The sequence below is a fragment of the Panthera onca genome, chromosome D2 (assembly GCF_046562875.1).
Source record: "Panthera onca isolate mPanOnc1 chromosome D2, mPanOnc1 haplotype 2, whole genome shotgun sequence".
NCBI lineage: Eukaryota > Metazoa > Chordata > Mammalia > Carnivora > Felidae > Panthera > Panthera onca.
In genome coordinates, this window is record NC_138349.1 from 16,155,650 (window position 1) to 16,178,634 (window position 22,985).

The window sequence follows — 22,985 nt, forward strand, 5'->3', positions numbered from 1 at the left end:
TTTTTCTTTCTATTGAAATAAAAAATGATAATAAATGAGCAACACTACTTGGCAAGATATATATCAGCTTTTTCTTCGAAATACTCAACTCAATGAATATCAATTATGTTATACGCTATGCATGAAAAGACTCCAACCATTAAGAACTGCAAAATTATTTTTATTTCAATGTCAAGTTCCCAAGAAAAACATCCCGAAATTGCTACGCACATTTGCATTTATAGCTCTTATTATTTTTAGGATGTGGTTTTGAACCCAAGTTCCAATGAGTCATGTGCTTTTGTGAACAGTATTCTCAGGGAAAGATATACTTATAGCTGCACCACATTGGATCATTTTAGGGAAAATGCAAGTCTTTATAAAATGGAAGCTCTTTGTTGTCAAGGAGCCCAAAGGTACCTGGACTATTGGGTTAATATTTATATCCTAAAAGTAGATGTTCTCTCCTCCACTGCCATTTCTGTGGGAGCCCACTACCAATTCAACTGAAATAAAAGATGATCTATTGTCTAATAGTTTCTAAAACAGAACGGAAATAAAGATTGTAGGGCACTCAAATAATTGAAGCAGGCAACAGAGATTTCAGAGCCATAAAATGCTCTGTGACTTGCTACTTTGTTGATAGGAGGAACGGGGGGAAAAAGAGATTTAAGAAGGAAAGCGTATTTTAAACACGGAAGAATAATGTTTAAGGAATGGCTAATTTGTTTCCCTCTAGAAATCTTCAGTACATGGTTCTCTGGGGAAGTCTAATCAATTAAAACCCAACATGCTATTCCATTTGTGAGGGGCATGAGAAATACATTTCTCGTGTTATTACATAAATGAATCTCATCTTCAGGGCTTTGAAATACAACTTCATCCAGACCGTAGTGAATTTGTATGCCATCTCATCTGTCTGCATTACAGTGAAATTGATTTTATGATTCCTTACTCATAAATTACAGGCCTAAGGCAGTCACAGACTTGGAAATGCCTTTGCTTTGTCTTTCCTAGTCTCACAGGCTGGGCGTGTCACTTGCTTTTTTTCGGAACTACACCTAACTCTTCCAGCTTGCAATTCAGGTTAGAGTTCTCAACCTTAAAAATGTGTTTCGAGAAACAGTGGTCTGCTATACCCAGAATGTGTTCTTGCCTTGTTTGGATCCTCTAACCTAAATGTTATCCCTGAAGGCTTTGGCACCTTATTGGAATTAAACGTTTTTTTTTTTTTTTTTGAATTAAACGTTTTCTTAAGAATTCATGGAATGACCACCCTGCCATGCGAATGCACGCACCTAACAACATGGGTACCATTATGAAACTAGCAGCTACAGATGTCAAAGGATGTCTTCCTTCTTTCCTTGCCTTCATCTCCTCAGCTGAGAGCAAAGTACCCCATGGTGGTGCTTGAGTTTCTGGCAGTCCCCCTGGGTCCTACTTTCATGTCAGGATCTTGTTAGTCATCAAGAGTCAAGAGAATTATTACCTAATGCCCCCTCCCCTACCTTTTTTAAAAGAGAATTTCTGTGGGTTCCTTGATATACTGACTAGTCTAGCGAGAGTGAAGAATAAGATCATACTATAAAACTATGAAGCGTGCTGTATTTCCTTCAGTTCCTCAGATTCACCCTTGGGAGATTAGGCTACCTCATGAAGACTGACATGGGAACGGCAACAGGTCAGGGCTCTTCATGTTGCTCCCTGGCAGCTACGACCCCTAGGTTGTCCTGCCTTGCAGCCTGACCTCGGGCTTGAATGTCAGGATTGGAAGGGAGTATTGAACTGAGAACCAGTGAGGGTTTACACATTCTGTCTCTTCACACATATCCAGCATGTGGCTTCTGAATTCACCTCTCCTGTGTCCATCAACCCCAACTGCTTCTCAGTGGGATATGTAGCCACCTTGTGCCCAGTAAAGAATGGGGATCAAGGGAGCAGTGTGTTCAAGCAAGGAGAAGAGTGTGGTTTTTTTACTCAACCAAATCTTATGCCTCATGTTCGGGTCATTTTTTTTAAGCCTACTTAAATCTTTTGGTTCTAATATTTCAATGGACTTTTTGTCTTCTCCGTCTAGAATAGTTCTGGAAAGAGATCATTTAAATCAGAACAGTTTATTACTGGTCATCACCTGAGAAATTATGGGCCCAAAAGCACAATTGTATGGGCTGGTGCTGTATACCAATCTCAAAATAAGAAAGGTAAGGCGAAACAGCTAATGGCAGTAAACATCACAGGAAACAGACCCATGTTCCGTTTCTTGCTGACTTGACTTTATGGTCATGAGTTCTCAGAATATCCAGCACATCTCTAGGTCCAAGTAAGAATATGATTCGGTCAAGACTTGAGTTTTAGATTTTCCCTTTAGATGATCTGCAACACTACAGTTGACCCTTGAACAACACAGGGTTGAACAGCACAATGTTCACTTACATGCGGATTTTTTTTTTTTTTTTGATATAGTGCAGTACTGAAAACGTACTCTCTATTCTTTATGATTTTCTCGGTAATTTTCTTTTCTCTAGCCTACTTTATTGAGACAATACAGTATATCACACACATAACATACAAAATACATGTTATTGACAATTTTCGTTATTGGTAAGGCTTCCAGTCAACAATAGGCTATTAGTAGTTAAGTTTTGGGGGGTCAAACATTATATACAAAGTTTTGACTTTGTGTGTTGGGCGGGGGCGGGGCTGGTGGTTGGAGATCAGCATCCCTAACACTCTGGTGTTGTTCAAGAGTTAACACTACATCTTTCTCCCTGTGCTCTCACAACAGTTGGGTACTATTTCTCTGACGACCTTCACCGATGTGTGTTGGAATTTATTTGTTGAAGCACAATGAGCCCTCATCTGTGACTGTGACTTCCTAAGGGCAGAAATTGCTTCTTCTTGTTTTCCTGGCACCTTATAACGTGGCTCATGACACGTTCTCAACAAATATGTGTCGAATAAACCAAATTATCGTTTTGGTCTTGATGACATCACATTTCTGATACCTGTTTAGAAATGCTGTTATAAAAAACCTCTAACGCACACAACAGTCAAACCGTACGAGGAGTGAGTGTATGTGAAACAGACTTAGGTGTGTGTCCCTGATATGGATAGTGGGGTATAGATCAAGTAAAATCAAAAGCCAGCTTCCTAAGAGCAAGGGCCACGAGAAACAACGTCCCCGCAACTAAAAGTTCTTCCATTTCTTCCATCCATGGCTCCTTGGGCATCAAACTTTCATGCATTGGCTGCTTCTACCTGCTCACTTTTTCCTGATAAAGAGTGAGTCACTCCTATAAAATTTCAACTTGAACAATTTTACATGAATTCTTTAAAGTCCCTTGAGATAAATTTTCCAGATGAAACACTACAAATTTCTTAATGAATGGCAGTCTGAACCAGGTTTTTGGTCTAGGGATTGGATTGTGCATTCCTCAAATGCAGTTTTCCTTTAAAGCAGCTCAAAGCAAGGAGGGTAGTTTCAAGTCTTCGATGCCTAAACTTACCTCACTACATCCACTCAACCTGCTATCCTCTCTGTGTCCTTCTAAAACTGTTTTCAGTAACATTGGCTACAAAGAATCCTGGGTAGGTGGGATTAATAATCCCATTTTTCTCTTGCTGGCTGTGCCGTATAGTACATGTTTCTTTCAGTTTCCAACTACAGCAATTTGGCAAAAATTCAAACGGATGGAACAAGCCTAGAGTCTAATGGTCTCAGATGTCAGGGAAAAAGTTTTTATATGTGTTACAAATATATTAAGATTACTTATAATGAATTGTTTCTCTAAGACTTGTATAAACATCCCTTCCTTTGCAGACGTGATTACCAAGGAGCTGGGTGGAGGATATACACTTGGGGGGGATTTTTCAAGCTATACATTCCCCCTCCTCAAACATTCTGATTCTATCCCTTCTTGTTCTCTCCTAGGAATCAATGTTATAGTGACCCATTAACTGGTGTGTGTGTGTGTGTGTGTGTGTGTGTGTGTGCGCGCGCGCGCGCGCGCACGTGCGTGTAAGAGAGCTCTACGCCCAGTGTGGGGCTTGAACTCATCACCTTGAGATCGAGAGTCACATCCTCCACTGATTTAGCCAGCCAGGCGCCCCAACATGTGTCATATCCTTTTGTGTGTTACGAGTGATTGTTTCAGACTTATCAGTGAATAAAATGTTTTCAATTAGAATTCTATAAAAATATAAGACACTTTGCTTAAATTACATTATTTATTTTTAGATTATCCCTCTTAGTCCTGCATGCATCATCAGCACAAAAAGTTGAACTTGATCACAACCTCCTTTTGAAGAGATAGTAGGTACACGATCACCATCTGAAGACTTTTTCTTCATAGGTGGCCCAAGAATTCCAGGCCATGGTAACACTGTCAGTAACCTACACAATGTTTGATAGAAAAATTTACCAAATATCCTTTGTTTAATGTAAACAAGGCAGGAGGCCAAACAGAGCATTGCAATAACACTATTTTTACAGGGCCCAGAAATATGATTATCTATCATGTTTTAACACATCGAGTGTCTCAATGACATGCATATTTTGATTAACTGTAAAACCCAAAATATAACTACCATATAACTTGTTGTTTTTTCACTTCACTGCAACTTGTCAATGCCTGTGAACTTCATAATTAAATGGTAGTTATATATTAATGCAATAATTTATGGAAATATGTCACCCTGAATTACAAAGTAATTCCATAATTTGTGCCCTGTAAAATGAAGTGTAACAATCTTTACACTAGCAACAGTGTAAGCAAGCTAAGGATTTTGGTCCTTTTATATATATATATATATATATATATATATATATATATACACATATATATACATACACACACACATATATATATATGTACACATGTACACACACATAATGTACAATTAAACCAAAGAGCTATGAACCCTCTCACAGCTTCCATATTGCACAGACAGATACATTATGAAAACGTTACAGAGTTATAATGGGAGTACTGCGTGATAACTGCCTAAGGACAAATCTGAGTTCTATCAAGTAAAGAACGTGGCTCATTACTAAAAATGAAATCAAAGACTCTCCTGTTAGAAGGTTAAAAGAAAACGTGCACACCCATTCCTATTGATATGAAGCAAGACTAATGTTCGGCTTGGAACCTGCTACGGCGATCGGCTGTGAAGGCGGTACTTTCCGCCCAGCACAGTGCATTTGAGTCACTGGTTTGCAAGCACTGAGTAACAGAGATATTTGGCTTCCACAAGACAGTACGAAAAAGACTAGGAACGTAGCACATTGTTTCACTGACAAATCCAGCTCCCTGGGAGAACTGGCTGGCTCGAGGTCTGTCTGAACTAAATACCAAGAAGAAAGAAGGAAAAGAAACTTAGAGAGAGACAACTTACACCTTAAGCTTTAGCTGACTACAGATCAAAATCATTACAATAACTTAGGAAAACAATTATGTTTTAAGAAGCAACACACACACACACGAGTTAAAGCTTTTCTGAGCTTGGTGTCATATATTCGCTATAAGGTCCCATTGTGAAATCAAGAATAAAGTAGTATTTGGCTTTAGAGGTAATAGCCTCGCTATTACATCCACTGAACACTATGAAAACATCAAGAAATATCTAGTATCTCTTCATGCCTTATTTTCAATAAACCTACATCAAAGTAGACTACAACTATGTCTAAAAACAGAGATGCTGCAGTGTTCCTTCGCGTGGGCTGATAAATAAACACAGGGAACTGAACGCTTTCCCATCATTAAAAAATCATTTGAAGAAAATCATGCACAAAGTGACTATCTCCCACTTTTGCTCTTCCTTGTTTTGCTTAATAAATGTGCTTAGACTGAGCTAACAAAGATCTGCATTAAATCAGAAATGTTGTCTTCTCGGTTTAACAGGGGTAAGCATTCTAGAGCCAAGAATATTCGTAATCTTTTGATATTCTGCTCTTAATAAATAGCCAAAACTAACTAGAAAATAAATCAGAAACACAAATACAACAAAATTAGCAGTAGGGGTAAAACATGCTTGGATGCACATGCCACATGATGTTATGTATGCAAACGTGCTCCATAAAACAACTTGTTACAAGGAGCAGGGACAGCTCCTTCCAGGCTGGGAAGCCTGACAGTCCACTCCCTCAAAGTATCAGTAAATAGAAAGATAAAGAGCAAAGTGCTGCTGCTTAACATTTCAGGAAGAGGAGGAGGAGAGCAAGAAGAGGAAATTAAAAGCCGTATTTGAGTGATAAGCATCACTTAAAAGAACAGAAAGCGGATTAGCAAACACCATTTTGTAAATCAAGTATAAGCATGCTGTGCACAGCGCAGCCTTCCTGAACTGGTCCTTCATATATACCCAATTTACCCAAATTCTTTCACATGTAAACAGGACACGCTGGTTTTCTTTTGAAATCTCTTTAGAATCATTTAAAGCGAGAGACTGAACAAAATGAAAAAATAAATGTAAACACTGAGGAGGCCACTGGCATTTTGATTGCTGCCTCAGAGTTATCAGTCAGTTCCCACCTATGTAGTTCAATAAGAAATCAAATTACAAAGCAATTTTATAAAGCAACTTTCAGAGAGGGATTGATAGAAGGGAAAAAAAAAAGTTCTCAGCCCAATGTATGTTAATTAGCCTAAAAAATACTATTTTAGCAAACATTACCAATGGTGAGCACAAATTCAACATTGTTGCAAACATGACACAGTTTAAATACACTGGGACCCATACGTGAAAATCAATCGCTAACATGGCTATGTGCACAAAAGAGTAAAAGAACGTTTCTTTAAAAAATATATATATTATATTAATCAAGAATTTCTTCATCATATTAAATTGTTATTCTTAGAAAAGCTGAGGAAAGTTAATGGTGCTCTACACATTTTTATCTCCTAATATTAACTGAACTCACTCGATGGTTCCTGAATTGTATTTTTTATCATCTACAGTTTTTTTATTTTTCATATTTTGTTTGATAAGAATTCTGACCTTAAAAAGTTATAAAATTAGTTTTGTTTTGTTTTGTTTTGTTGCTACTTATTAATCCAAAAGAATAGAAGCATTTGAGTCCCAGAGTCAAAATGCCTTGCTACCTAAAAGGATATTAAAATAACAGAAATATCTTCAAAGTCGTGACATCAGAAATTTTGCAGCTTTTCACACAGGCATTAGAGATGCTTATTTCCTGAAGTTCCTTTGATTGTATCCTGGATTCAAGGATGTGCCATCTTATATAGAGAACCATCACGGTAACGCCAATGAAAACAACATTATACAACATTTTACTAAGAATGTCCACTCCATGTGTTCTTAAAGGTTCTGTCCAACTTATAGCAGTGCTTCATTTAAAAAGGCTTTTTTATCCTCTCGGCTGGGTGCAGCTGAGTCTTTTTTTGATGAAACGTGTACTGCAGTTCTGCTCCCTCTGTTCTTTGGAGGATGCTATTTACGGGGTGGAGGAAGCGTGGTATTTCACAAATGCGATGGCCGCCAGCTCCTTACAGAACTCCTCTAGCACGATCACACCCTCCAGCAATGTGATGTGGTCAATACTGGGGAAAGGAAAGCAAGCAAGCAATCAAATCGTACCAGCAGATGATGAAGTTTTGGTGAAATTTTTAGATAAAAACATGTAAAACACTGGCTTACATAGGGCCTTCAGGTTCCAAACCAAGCAATCGCTTTCTGACTAACAGAAGCTTGGGAGTAAAGTCTTGAATACGCTGGATTCTAACCATGAGGTCTCCAACAACCTGCATCAGAGACAAAATGAACTGGGTTCTTGGGGTCAACTACCTAGGGTTTTTCAGGATTAAAAAATTGCCTATTACTCGATTTCCTATTACTAAATAAAAAACGTCACCTCTCACTATTCACATAACCGTCTTTGGCAAAGGAGTCCTATCTGTTCCCTAAAATATAAAAGTTACATATGGGGCCCCTGGGTGGCTCAGTCGGTTGAGCATCCGACTCTTGATTTTGGCTCAGGTCATGGTCTCTCAGTTCGTGAGACTGAGCCCTACGTCGTCGGGCTCTGCACTGAGAGCACAGAGTCCGCTAGGGATTCTCCCATTCTCTCTCTCTCTGCCCCTCCCTGGCTCATGCTCTCTCTCTCTCTCTCAAAATAAACAAACTTTAAAAGAAAAATTTAAAAATTTTAAAAAAGTTACATGTATTATTGAAAAGAATAAACTCTCTTTTTTCCTCCACACACCATCGTACAACGACTTCTAGACGGCAGATGTAAAATCTTTTCCATCATGTGACACTAATGACATACAATGATAAGTAATGTTAATGGACATGTTGACCACGTCTATTAATCATCCAGATGTTAACTGGACAGGTTTGCCAATCCTAGAGAATATAACAAAACTAAGAACTCACCCTGACGATTACAGAGAAGAGGGATCTACAGCCAGAAGCAAGGTTTACATAAGGATCCAAAAGGTACTCGTGTATGTGTGGATGAGGGAAGAGAGAAAGTCTAGATAACACGGAAGTGACTTGTAAATTTACATCATATGGCTGTGGAGAGGTAAAAAAAAAAACAAAGACATTTGACATTGTTTATACATGTATATATACCTGAGCACTTCATTCACCATTTCAATTGGTCTTTTCAAGAAAGGAAAATATCCCATCTTATTCCTCCCTCCAATGAAAACAGTCATTAAGATCTTTTAAAATACGGTAGGCTCATTTTAGAAGTGATACTCTTCATCTTTTAGATTACTCAACTACCACCAATGATCAAGAGCCTGTACACAACAAAATAAAGTCATATGCATCACCAGCCCAGAACCTTCTGGGCAGAAGGGAAGTATTTGGGGACAGAAATGACCACCAGAAGCCTCACAGCGAATGAGAAGGTTCAAAACGGTGATTACAGACAAGGATCATCTCCTTTATCACAAGAGCATTAACTCTCCCCAAATAATTATACATCTGTGTACAGTTCCTCATCCATTTTTTATACGTAGTATCACAATTTTACTTGAATTCGATTTTTAAAAATGTTTAATCTGTTTCCTCCTCATGGAAAACGGCTTGGAGGTGCTTTACAAAGTGCATCAAAATCAAAGAAAAGGGCACACTGTACAAAAATGGTTGCTGTTACCGTCTCTAGAACTTTCAACAGAAGTCTTGCTCCTTCCAGTTTCCTTCTAGGCAGCCAAAGGAAACTGAGTGGCTGAGACAAAACTGGCTTCCGTGGGAGGGCTGGGGGCGAGCGAGGGACACACGCCGAGCCCGGGGAAAGGAAAAGGGATTCAGGACGAGTGAATGTTAACCGTGGACTCTGCCTGTTTCGCTCCCATTCACTGAGCGGACGCTAAAGCGCCTGACACAAGGAACACCAACTAAGAAGGGAACATCTGGCATTCGGAGGACAACGAATGTGAGGGCACAGTGCCAGAAGACAGCAAAGGTGCCTTCGCGTGAAAAAAGACCTCAAGTCCTGTGTTGTGAGTCCAACTGTACCATTTTTGTTTTTAAACACGAGATCCACGAACATGGATTTTCTGAAAGGGCAGAAAACTATCCCTAAGTCTCTCTTATTCACAACTGGGCCTCGAGCAAGATAAATGAAGGGAGATACAATTCCTACGGAAGGGGAGTTTGGAAAGCATATTCTCCGACTTGATAATATCTGCAACAGAACAGCCTCCAGGACTCAATTCATAAGGAACAATGAACTCCCATTAAATTGTGTTTGAGGCACAAAAGAAACATTTTTGCAAATCCTTAGAAGAATGCATTTGTAAAGCATGTGAACAAAATCCCTTAAAAGACAACTTAAGTACAGTTTGGGATGTGACTTGTTTCAGGTAGTTCAGGTTTTTAGGTCACAAATTCTTCCATTTATAGGAGCTTAAATAAAGAAGTCAAAATTTGGCTTTCGGCAAGGATAGAAATTGCCACTTAAACTTTGTATTTTCTTCATAAGGTGTTACTTTGGTTTTTAGCTTTGTTTGAACAAGAACCTATGTCCTACGTTAAGACATTTAAGGCTGAGATTATATTTTAACGTGAAAATGAAAACAAATCTCAGCTACATAGAAACTTACCTCTGAAATGGTCTCTACTTCACAATGGTAGTAACTTTAAAACAAGTTGGCCTTTTTTCTTGAATACAAATATCCCTTTTTTGGGTTAGTAGAAGTGTTTATACCTATTTTGGACCTCTTTTCTACTTTGTACAGCATTCACCTGAAATGAAAGCTGGCCAGATTTTTCTGACAGGTCAAATGGGCTTGGTGCATCTTTGCGCTCACGTTACATACAAAGCTGGAATTTTAGGACAATACACTTTGGACTTAAAAGCATACTGATGACAAAAAAAGAAAAAAGAAAGAAAGGCGGCATACTGAGGTTACCAGCAAACTCAGTCTCCACCCTTCTACTAAAAGGATAAACTGGGGCGCCTAGGTGGGTCAGTCGGTTAAGCATCCAATTCCTGATATTGGCTGAGGTCGGGAGATCAAGCCCCAAGTCGGGCCGTACGTGGGGCTCTGCGTGGAGTGTGGAGTCTGCTTGGGATTGTCTCTCTCCCTCTCTCTCTGCCCCACCTCTGCTCACACTCTCTCCTTCAAAATAAATAAATAAACTTTTAAAAATTAAAATTAAATAATTTTAAATTAAATAAAATTAAAAAAATAAAAGGCTAAATTTACCGACAACCAAAACAATACTGTTTAGTCAAGTTTAAAGTTTTCTTATTTAAATTTTTACTTCTCTTTATTTTTAAAGTTTACTTATTTATTTTGAGAGAGCGAGCATGAAGGAGCGGGCATGAGTGGGGCAGTGGCACAGAGAGAGGGAGAGAGAATTGCAAGCAGGTTCTGCCCTGAGCCTGAGCTTGGGTCCAATCTTTAGAACCGTGAGATCATGATCTGAGCTGAAATCAAGAGTCGGACACTCAGCCGACTGAGCCACCCAGGCAGCCTCTATCTCAATAATTTAATAGCCTCTGAAACTTCTAAAAACTCGTGTATTTAACAAGGCTTTGTATTTTTTAAAGGATTAAATTGTTTTTTTCATTCAGTTTTTACAAGCAAATCTAAGTAGGAGGTGATGGCAAATAATACCAGCTTCCCCTTAGAAGAAGGAAATGTGACACGTGGCTCAGTTACCCAAGACGAAACCCTTCCCTGTCAGGGCAGAGAGAAGCTGAGCCTCCCTACATTCGGGTGTTCTTTACGTTCCGCTCATGGACCTCGGCATTTTGCTATCTTTATAAAATTATCACAAACGGTACTAAATGTGTTATAGAGTACTTTATAAAAATTAACATTGTGACAACACAATAGTACCAACAATACTTGAGTGTAATTGAACATGCAGAAACTAGCTACTTTACGAATTAGCTGCAGTCAATGTTTAATCCCAGACTGGTAAGCCCCGCCCTAGCAGAAATGTACACTAAGAAAATTACAAGCAAACATCACCCTCAGCGAAAACACATTCAAAAAAGAAAGAAAATGAAACGAAACCAAGCGCGCTTGGCACGCCGGGGCTCATGATTATCTCTGAGATCTGACTGCATCATGTTCTTACCAAAAAAGGCTTGGAAAGACCACGCGTTTAAAGACAAAAGGCTTGAGGCCGTGCCCCGCAGCGTAGGAGCTTAAGTCACGCGAACTGAAACTAGGGATTCCTCCCTGACAAAATTCCAGCAGAAGTCTGTCCTGCCTATCATTCAGGGTTACGGAAGAATGGTGGAGACAGGGTGGATGAACCGGTTCTGCACCGTGACAGGTGCAACCCGCTGAAATAAGAAAAACTCTGCAGCATTTCAGGATATTTTGTCTCCGAATTCCCTTTTATATCGGCACTCTGCAAACTAAAGGGAAAAATACCCAAGATCCAGAGAAAGCCTAGCAAACCAGCTCAAACACCACAACGAACTGATAAACCCTGCTTGCTACCCAGGAGGCTTACGCAGCCATCATGCAAACAGCACACCCACCAGATCTGGACTGAACAACCGACCCACCAAACCCGAGAAATACAGCACTTGCTATTAAGAGGTTAAAAGAAAAAAGGACTTACTCTCTTTACTGATTACTACCAGAAACAGTCCTGTCTGAAGCGGAACCCAGTGAAATACTTCTTAAATTATAATTTCTTTATTTGGCTTTCTGGTTATTGAGGACAGCCTGCCTATGGAGTAAATTTCTTTTATTAACTCCCTCTGCTCACATAAATATTTAACTAAAATGCTGAAAAAGAACAACTACTTTAATATACAATTTTAAATTAGTTCCAAATTGGTGAAGTCAATTTCTGTGTTAAGGCAAGTACCATGCCAGGTGGTTTCATTTCAAGCGTACATCCCAGAGTGTAAGGCATTTCAAAGCTGCATCCTCACTTTGTTCATTTTTCAAGGAGGGAGGGACGGAGGGAGGGAGGGAGGGAGGGAGGGAGGGGTTCCGTAATTCCAAATTCATTTCTCCTGGCTTTCAGTGAGACACACAGAGCAACAGACCGGAGGATGGTAGTTTTTTTATCTACCTTGGAATAAGTAAATTTACCTTTTTTATTTCACCTCCCCCTTCTGAAAATGAGTCTTATTCCTAAGTCCTTTGTCTGAAGAAGCGGATTCATCTAATATTGTTCCGTAATGTTAATGAGACCAGAGTGCTGGAGATTCAATTTGAAATGACATTTAAGGTCTTCTGAATTGAAGGTTGACTCAATCTGTATCTGTACTAACTATACTAAAAGGCTTTCTAAGTTCATCGTAAAAGGGAAGCACTCTAATCACCTCCAAAATGTGTTAAGGATATTAAGACAACAGCCTATAATGAGAAGGGAAATATAGAATTTGACAACAGCCGTCAGGCCAAATGAAGGCTTTGAACATAACAAATGCATCAGAAACGCACTGGTTGTTGCCAGCTGAGCTTCACGAAAACAGAACTACTTTATTAAAGATCTAAACTAAGACTAGAGATGAATCCACGGTGAATAGTAACAAAACAATATGACAATTAATATTTTAAAGCTTATTACCTGATCGAGAATTCTTCCCATTCTGTCAAATAAAACTTTCAAAAAATGACCTTCAAAGAAAGTAGCTTCTAAATTGCACTTTTCCAATGCTTTTGGAGACCCAGGCCACTCCCATCTTAAGCAGATAGCACAGTAGTCCCGGAACTAGGGAAAAGCATTTGCATCATTAAAGAACAAACCGAAACAAATGGAGATTAAATAGAAAGTATTTCCTCACAGAGGCATGTAAATATGCACCTGAGCGCCCAGCGTTCCCTGTGAGGCGCCGTGGGAGAGGGAGGGAGAGATGACTTGGGTAACAGCACCCTCACTAGAAGCACAGGTAAGACTCTAACACCTGTACCAACATATGCTGATGAATAAATAGCATGTGTTTTCCTTTAGAGGAACGTAACTCTTTACTTATTTTTAATCACAGATTTAGAGAATATTTAAAAAGCAAAGTAAGTCCTAGCCACATTTTCAAATTGATTTGGAAACGTTGCATGCAAACGGATGAACAGATGTACGTTGTCGGAGAAGGCAGGCTTGGCTTTCCCATGGCGCACCTATAGGGGGCGCGCTGTCACAGGACACATCAGTGCTGCGTGGAGCGTGCTCCGCAAATGGTTTGCTACCCTCGCAGTGAAAAGGACCTCAAAACCCAGAGTAAGCGTTTAGACACCTTTATTGGGGGCGCCTGGGTGGCTCAGTCGGTTATGCATCTGACTTCTGCTAAGGTCATTATCTCCCAGCTCGTGGGTTAGAGCCCGGCGTTGGGCGGACAGCTCGGAGCCTGGAACCTGCTTCCGATTCTGTCTCCCTCTCTCTCTGCCCCTCCCCCCCTCACGTTCTGTGTCTGTCTGTCTCTCTCTCAAAAATAAATAAACATTAAGAAAAATTAAAAAAAAAAAACAAAAACCTTTATTGCATTTAACTGAGTAACTGTTATGTCTGTTGAACATAAAATAATCAGGGCTGGTAGTTTATGTTTTTTCTTTTCACCTTTTTACCAAAGTGCTGGTAAATAGGCTGGAAATAATAAGGAACTGGCCCTTCACTCCTCAGTTTACCACTGGGATAAACAACATGGATTTTCATAAGCATAAGATCTCACATAATAAAAATAAATTTGAAAAGTCTTCCCCAATATACAATTTACTTAAGTTTAAACAAAAGACATTTAGAGCATAGTTTTCTTCCCCATTCTTTCACTTTTCAGATTCTCCTTATTGAATAAAGCGACATTACTTTGACGTCTCTAGTTTGGAAATTACCTGAATTTGAAACAAAACATGTCCTCACCATGAAGCACTAACTTTGATCTTTAAAAGAAAAACATATTTAAAACCACCAAAAAGCCAGCTTCTTCAGTATATTGTGAGTTTTAACTGATTTGGCTTTCAACAGACCATTTTCTATCCTTAACCACTCACCAATATTTAATTAAGCATTTTTCCATTAACATATCTGAAATTCTGACCTAGACAGCAATAGTTTAAAAATTGTTTATCTCTCATCTGTTTTCTAGCACTTCTGAAATAATCCTAATAAGTGCATTTGTAGAAAATGGAAATGAAACTTCACAGAAAGAATAAAAGCAGTTTAAACTTCCAGGGGAGACTACTGAGGTTGGGACCACTATTGTATTGCCTTTACTTTCTCGTTCATGAAAGTGCTAGCTTGATGTGAAATACTGGGGTTCAGGAGCAAACAGTCAAGAAGAATTCTTGAGACATCTTTGGTACAAAGAGGTGGTTCTATTAACGCATGGGGACAGGACCTGTGGGCAGAAAGACTGCACTGGGGTTATGAGGAGTGACTGATTCTATACTTTCAAGTTGGGAGGGGGTCAGGGACAGCGTTAAGTCTCTAAGGAATTTGGAAGCAAGGTTTCCAGGACCTTGAGGGGGGCTAGCTGTTGTTAGGAAAAGGTCATTTACTACTGTCTAAGAGTAAAAGTTTAGTCATGAGACCCTTCAGATATATATTAGCGGGCCATATGTTTGGAGGATGATTGCTAACATATATTCTTGGGGAGCAGAGATAAAGGAAGTTTCTACAAGGATTTTTATAGAAGGCTTACAGGATCCTAGAGGTTGGGATGATGTTAAGCTGAGACCGCCTTTTGCCCCTAGCAAAGGGTCAACATGGAGGCAGCTGGGTTCCTAGAGGAAGGTCACTCTGCCTGTCTCAAGGACTTGCCGATGGGCTAGTAAGGGAGTTTACTTTTTTTTCTGTATTTCTTTTGCCTTTGTTCTCCACATCACTAGCTACAGAATTACTCTAGTTATTCAAGCAGTAATGTGGACTTGCATTCAGGCTTAAAGTACTGTGAATTAACTATAGGTGCATGCAAATTAATTATACATAACAGCACACTTCAATCTCAAGGATTTAAATGAAAATTAAATGTGTATTGTTCTGACTTGAGACATTTCAAAACCGGGAATTCTGTGAAATGCCAGAGAGGGAAGAAGACTGACAGAAGGCTGTTTAGTTCACTTCTTCACAGATGACCTCTGAGAGAGTCCTTCCAGACAGGCAGAGAAATCCCGCGCAGGGGCAGGGCATGAGGGGGCGGGCACTTATAAATAAATAACGGTGTGGGTGAGAACAGAGGTGGAGAGGGGGTCAGGGCAGTGCCTGTGGATTGAGAGCAAGGGTGGGTGGTAGATAGAAACATTTAAAAGTTATGTTTTGGATCAGCAGGGAAGAGGATTGGGGGGAGATACAATTTGAAGTATAGAAAGAAAGAAAAGAAAAGGAAGGAGGGGTGAGAGATAGAGGGGAAGGGGAAAGTGGGGGGGAGAGGAAGACACAGGAGAAGGGGAAAGTGGGGGGAGGGAGACATAGGGGAAGGGGAGAGGGGGGAGAGAAAGAGAAGGGTGGGGATGGGGGCGGGAGAGAAAGAGAAGGGTGGGGATGGGGGCGGGAGAGAAAGAGAAGGGTGGGGATGGGGGGGAGAGAAAGAGAAGGGTGGGGACAGAGGGGGAGGGAGACACAGGAAAGGGAGAAAGGGGGAAAAGGCAGAGGGATGGGGGGGAGGGAAGCAAACATAAAGAAAGAAATCTTGGGACAGAGACACAGTGAGTAAAAGGCATAGTAAGGTCACCTGCCGGAAGTTAATGTCGCAGAGGGAGTTCAGGTCTTGCAGAGAAAGGGAAACCTCTGGAGAAATGACCGTGGGTAACAGGACAAGGTGTGTATGTACACTCTTACTAGATTTCATGTCCAAAAATAACTACCTCACTTACCTGCCTATGAGCATCTCGGAGGTAGGTGTCATATCCAGTGCCCTCGACATGGTAGGATGATTTTGCTTCATCGGGTACCAGACAGAGAAAACTTCAACGAAAAAAGCCACAAGCAGTAACATAAATACTCTGACAATTCAATATTTTTATGTCTTAAACTATCGAGTGATATCTTCAGTTTAGCCAAACGCTGATGCAAATGGAAACCCGAAAAACAAAATGACATAGGCATAAGTACTTAATCTTGAATTGGTTTTACTGATTACACTTTCATTATCTCAAAGGTTTTATTTAAAAATCACTCATTTCACTTAAAGTAGAAGGAAGCCTAAGACGACAACTTCTTTCTACATTACAGCACAATGAGAGACCGCCGTTATCTGCTCATCTCAGGAAACCGGCTTCGAAGTAATTGAGCCAAAGATTTTTATGCACCCTAATTTTACATCTTGAGCCACAGGCAATCTCTCTAAAGTCACCTGCCAGAACCAGGCATAGCAGTGACAGCACTGCAAAGGCAGAAAGAGAACATCGCCACAGAAAGCGCACTTAAAAAAAAAGTAAAAACCACAGTTACCAAAAAGGTAGAGTCCTAGGCTTAGTGTAGGTCAGTTCACGTGTACTAAGTACAATCTGTCAAACCGGAAATTCCCCCTGTTGTTCCAACTGGGAATTACTTACAATGATTGTTATTAAAACAAAGTAGGGTACTCTGAAGGTTTACCTAACCACTATTGTTTTTGTTTCTATATTCAGACAGCTCTTCTCTTCTGCTATTGACTGTTGCCCCTAGGCTGTCACTTGCTACATAAACATGACAAAAGCTGATATAATCTTTAGATAAAAGAAGGGAAAATTGAATTCACAATATATCACTAGAACAACCTAAGAACAGAGCTATCATAGGTTATAAAACCAAGCAAAAGAAATGTAAGTCACATTTACATGGCAACTCACCTATTTACAATTTTATGGACTTCGGTTTTCCCATCATTTTTGGGGTGGTCTGGAGTAGCAGGAGGTGAAGAACTAAGCCACTCTTGATTTGAAAGAGTGTTATCTGGTGAAATGTCAGTAAATAACGGGTCTTCTTCGAGATCTCTATGTTTAATTTAATGATGTATTAAAAAAAAAAAAAAGACGAAATTTTAGTACATTTTCTAAACCAGAAGATGGTCTACCATTCTCTTTTCTAATGTCTTAGAAAACATTACATAACTTTACCAGTAAGACAATTACATTTTATAGGGATATTAGTATCTTACATGCACATCAAACTCAAGAACGTGTTGATTTTGTTAGGTTTAATGAATACCACTTGTGACTTAAAGGGATGGTGCTATCATGGCATCTAAACTTTATTTTTGAAAATCTTATAAACGGTAAGAGGTTTTTTTTTGTTTTTTTATGAATAAGGGAGACAAGTAGGAGGAGAGAGAAAATTGGGATTCAATATAAGATGCTGAACTTGCAGAGTTAGATGGGAACTTACACGGCTCCTGCTATCAATCCGTTTTCCACCACATCTTTATCTTCTGGACACACAGGCTTATATTCAGTATAATTTCTTTCTTCTAGGTTTCTTAGGACCAAGTTGTAAAGAATGTGCTCATTGGGTTTTTGTAAGAGATGTTCGAACATTCTTAATGTCATTATGCTTATCTGAAACCAAAAATGATAATAAAGGCTGAGAAATATGTCTAAATACATTATTCTTCTTGCCATCCTGTGAGTCATGCTTTCAATTTTTATTTACTGGTGTATTTTTAAATCATTTTTTGAAGTTTATGTATTTATTTTGAGAGAGAGCGAGAGCACACGAGCCAGGGAAGGGCAGAGGGAAAGAGAGAGAGAGAGAGAGAGAGAGACAGAGAGAGAGAGAGAGAGACAGAGAGAGAGAGAATCTAAAGCAGGCTCTGCACTGTTAGCACAGAGCCTGATGCAGAGCTCGAACTCACAAACCGTGAGATCGTGACCTGAGCCAAAACCAAGATTAACCCACTGAGCCACCCAGGCGCCCCGCATGCTTTCAATTTTTAAAGCCACGTGAAGAGGCTGCACTCAAAGCATCACAAGTACATTAAAGTCATATTTCCAAGAATGGAAGTCCAATTCTAAATCATTACATAGCATACCTCATCAGATATGTGATCACAATGTTCTATTAACCTATGTCTTAAAGGGTGTCTGCTAATTTCGGCCAGAGTTTCTGGTTCCCTCTGTTCTCCAAGGATAAAAAACACCATTTCTTGAAGCAAAACGTCAGAGGTTACTTGCCGAACAATGCGATGGAGCAGGGCAGTTGATGTCAGAATACCCATCTCAGAACTGGGCATAACAAACAGGTAATTAGTGGGCAAAAATAACATGAACATAGCAACGTTTTCTTTTTTTAATGGAAAAGGGCCACTCACGTTTGCATCAACTGAGGTTCCATAACGCCAATAAAAAATCTTTCATGAACAGCTTTGGCAAGAGCAACAGCAGCAGTCTAGAATATAGGAGGAGCATCATTATCTTCTTTTGTTTTCATGGAAAAGAGAGATTAATCTGTAACATCGACAAGCCAGTCTGCACCCTCCATCTGAATTAATGTGGAAAAACAAACTTGCCTATTGACCATCTTGTTGATGGCACATAAACCTGGCTTAGATGTTAGCTACTTGGTCCTTTACATTTCATCTAAATTTCCAAGAACAAGACAGATAGGACAAAAATATTATCCCAATCACATTACAGTATTAGCATCTCCCCAAGGAGTTGAAATGGTGGGAGGTTGATGTCACCTTATGAAGCTTTCCACTGTAATACTTAAAGACATATAAGGTCAGAGCTTGAGCTGTGATTTATTCCAGAGTGGCAACACACACGCACACACACACGCACACACACACGCACACACACACGCACATGTTTTTTTGTTTGTATTTATTTTACTGTGCTATCCTAAAATAGACATTTACATTTAAAAATTATCAATAAATAACAAAAAAAAATTCACACCTTTTGTGCTTCCTTTATGAGTTGATCACAATAATCAAACCAGGAAAGAAATGAAATTAAGGCTCGTTTTCCTGGAAATGCTGAAGCATCTTCTTTATGACTGTATGAGTCCAAGCTGTAGGGAGACATGGGAGAGAAATGCTTAGTCCAAAGTTATCTGAAAGCATTCATCCAATTCAGTACATATGGAAAGATAAAGGTATGTGAATGAACTTACACAGTAAGATATATTTACACAGGCAACGCCGGATGACTAAAGAAAGCCAAGGGGAAAAGAAAACCTTTTAAATCAAAAGTTGTAAATAATTTCACTCATTAAGTGGAAAGAGAGAGACTAACAAGAACGCAGCTGTGGAGGAAAAAAACACACAGACGGCTCCTCATGCTTCCGCCATAAATACGACCAAGTGGCAGGAATGAAGTGTCTGAGGTTCTCAGCCGCTGGGATGGAAGAAAAGGAAGGTAAAGGAAGGTGTGCAAAAAGAAACAAGCAGCCTGCTTCTCTTCCTGCCTTGCAACACAGTAGTAAAGTAAACCCATGGGTCTGCCCTACGGATGTTGGCAGAATATCAGGGGGAAAAGACAAGTAGGGGGGGTCTGGAGAGCTCAGTTTGTTGAGCGTCCCAATTCTTGATTTCGGCTTAGGTCATGGCCCCAGGGTCACAGGATGGAGGCCCACGTGGGGGTCAGCTGAGTACGGAGCCTGCTTGGGATTTTCTTGCCCTCTCCCTCTGCCCCTACCTTGCTCACACTTGCTCTCTCTCTCTCTCTCAAATAAATATTTTAAAAAGTGAAAAAAAAAAAAAAAAAAAAAAGACAGGTAAAAACCAAGGAAGAGTTAAAAATACACAGAAAAATTACATCAGGTTATTATACTAAAATATTAGGCTGCTTATAGATGATGGGATTAGGGGCAATTTTCCTCATGCTGCTTTATAAACTTATAAATGTTCTGTGATGATCACATCTAACAATGAGAATCAGGGGGGGCCCCAAAAGACGGGTAAAGGGGGTAAAAAAATAAGGGAGGAGGGGAGAGTCCATATACACCAAACATGAGACTCCCCTAGAGGCTGCAGCAAGTATTTATAAAAGGATGTTCTGTCTTTTGGAGGGAAAAAAAAAATCAGATACAGTTATTGGTTTTAATGTAATTAAGGTCTTAATTGATCAGTATAATGGAAAAATAACTATGCAGCAGCTGTACTGTTCCCATACCAACTCATTCCTGATTGGTAACAAATTTAAAATGGGTCTCCGAACATAATCCCATTTAGTGATCGCAAGTAATGTCCCTCTTTCCAAAACTAAACGTTTATGTCACTGCCAACAGAAGTGAACTTGAAAGTGTAGGTGGAAGAAGCCACGTCTAGGGGAAAACACAATAACGGTGCTCACCCCCAGTTAATTGCCTCCACGGTCTCGATATCTAGCGGATCCACTGACTGAGGTAGGGCCTTGTACAGCGAGGCGAGTCTGTCGGTCAGCAGTTCGCACAAGCAAGTGCTCTGTGTGAGGCACCTGGCGGCCGCAGGCTCCGGCAGACTTACTAACAACATCAAGCCCTCGCAGGCTTTCACAGCTATTCGGCCATCCTGATGGGAAGAACACACACCCCTTCAATTTTTGAATTAGACGTATGTGAGGCAAGTTGCCTGGAAAAAATTCAACTTAAATAGATTTAATGTTTTACACGAAAATAAGGATCTCTATATATGTATATATATATATTTTTTCTATTTCAAACGCATGTAACTGTGATCAGGATGTGGGGTGGGGGGTGGGGGGGAAGAGTAAAGGAGACTCACGGGACTTCTAGTAAGATTTAACAGGGAATTCACTAAGTTGTAATCCTGGTTGGGACGGATGACGGTGGCCTCCGGTAGTGAGGTGACGGTGAGATTATCCAGGCTCGTGGACAGGTCGTCTAGCTGGTGAGGAGGCTCATCATCTAACTCTGTGTGCTCCAGCCCCGTGGCACCAGACAGTTCCTCTGGCTGACACGACTGTCCCGTGTCTGTTGACAAGGAATCCTGACCTTGACCTTTCGATGTGTCTTCTGAAATTACATCTGGTGTTCCTTTGGAAGCCAGTGATTTCAACTTATTCTGAAAAAGAATACATGTTCTGTAAGATTCCTTTCAAAACACTTATAAAACAGAAGTCACATTTTTATTGGTTTTTCTGTAATTAACATCCTATAATTCTACAGAATTACAATTCTATAATTAACATAAAGTCTAGCCAACGTAGCAACAGATAGAAGAAGTGTTAGAACAAATGAAAATACTCAGACTTCAACAAACTGTGTTTTAAATGTTTTATTTTACTTACTTATTTTAGATTTTTTTTAATGTTTATTTATTTATGAGAGAGAGAGTCAGAGGGCGAGCTGGGCGGGGGCAGAGAGAAAGGGAGACACAGAATCTGAAGCAGGCTCCAGGCTCCGAGCTGTCAGCACAGAGCCGGACGTGAGGCTCGAACCCACCAGCTGTGAGATCATGACCTGAGCCGAAGTTGGACGCCCAACTGACTGCACCACCCAAGCACCCCTAAATATTTTTAAATTGCAGAGGCATCTAGAACACTTGTCACACTAACTGCAGAATGTACCATGACCACAGCAATGAACAGTACTAGTGGTAACTATTTGACTACTGCTACAAACAACTCATGTTAGTGGGGGGAAAAAGGAGATTCAGGAGTTTTCAATTGCAATTAAATGTTTCCTCCTCACTGGGTTACTGAAAATACATAGCCTCCACATTGATTCTTTTAGGACTGGTTTTCTAAGATGATTTTTCTATGTTTTCCTTTGTTTCCTATGTTTACTTTAGAAAAAGGACTCAATATTCTCCGGACTTTTTTTTTTTTAACATTTATTTGTTTTGAGAGAGAGAGAGAGAGGGAGACAGAGAGAATCTCAGGCAGGCTCTGTGCTGTCAGCATGGAGCCCGACACCAGAACTCGATCCCATGGGCTGTGAGATCCTGACCTGAGCTGAAGTCAAGAGTCAGGCGCTTAACTGACTGAGCCACCCAGGTGCCCCTCTTCAGAACCTTTTTATTAGTGTTCTTGATGGAAACAGATTTACTGGACATGTCGGCCCCACCCCCCCCCCCGACACACACACCCAGACACAAAGAGAATCTCAACCGAAGCTAACCATTCGTTTCAAGGCGAAGAGTATTTTGTTTTCCATTTGAACACAAGAACAAAAATCAAATCACACACACAGGTTAGACGTCATCATAAACCAGCTTCTCCACAGGCCCGATCACCAAATTTCACCTAGCACAGAGGTGCATTAAATGCTGAATGAATTCAAAGTTCTATTTCCAAAGTTAGATGATAGCTATGATAAATCACTTTTATTACAGTTAAAAATATAGTTTGGACCAATCTTCTTGAGAAATCGAGCCCGCAGCACACGTTAAAAGAAAACGCTTCTGTAGAACGACAGAACCGTCCCGTTTCCTAGAAAACTGCGTATCACAATCTTTATGAATGTAAAACATTCGATTCCATCTAAAATTCTACTAATATCGTTGGAAGTGGTATCTCAGATAAGAATGGCAAAGGGCAGGATACTCTTAGGACTGCATTCAATCCTTAAACTAGCGTTTCTCAAAGTAGGACTCAAGACTGTCAGGGTCACGGTCTTCCGTGGGGCTACAGAAAATCGCAGACGCCTGCGTCAGACCCAGACCTGCCGAATGGGAATATTGGGAGGAGGAGCCAACG

General features: G+C 40.0%; 1 protein-coding gene across 1 annotated transcript in view; it reads right to left on the reverse strand.

Annotated features, from left to right (window-relative positions):
* Positions 1 to 4,187: 4,187 nt before the first annotated feature.
* Positions 4,188 to 22,985, reverse strand: part of FHIP2A (FHF complex subunit HOOK interacting protein 2A) — a 37,438-nt gene continuing 18,640 nt past the window's right edge. The window contains exons 6-17 of the mRNA XM_060641402.3: positions 21,050 to 21,349; positions 20,640 to 20,836; positions 19,242 to 19,356; positions 18,653 to 18,729; positions 18,374 to 18,566; positions 17,731 to 17,900; positions 17,196 to 17,339; positions 16,239 to 16,329; positions 13,003 to 13,146; positions 8,374 to 8,514; positions 7,636 to 7,739; positions 4,188 to 7,538 (exon numbers count right to left, since the gene is read on the reverse strand). Of these exons, the coding sequence (XP_060497385.3) occupies positions 7,433 to 7,538; positions 7,636 to 7,739; positions 8,374 to 8,514; positions 13,003 to 13,146; positions 16,239 to 16,329; positions 17,196 to 17,339; positions 17,731 to 17,900; positions 18,374 to 18,566; positions 18,653 to 18,729; positions 19,242 to 19,356; positions 20,640 to 20,836; positions 21,050 to 21,349 (1,782 nt within the window). The 3' untranslated portion in view covers positions 4,188 to 7,432. The remainder of the gene's footprint in view (positions 7,539 to 7,635; positions 7,740 to 8,373; positions 8,515 to 13,002; positions 13,147 to 16,238; positions 16,330 to 17,195; positions 17,340 to 17,730; positions 17,901 to 18,373; positions 18,567 to 18,652; positions 18,730 to 19,241; positions 19,357 to 20,639; positions 20,837 to 21,049; positions 21,350 to 22,985) is intronic.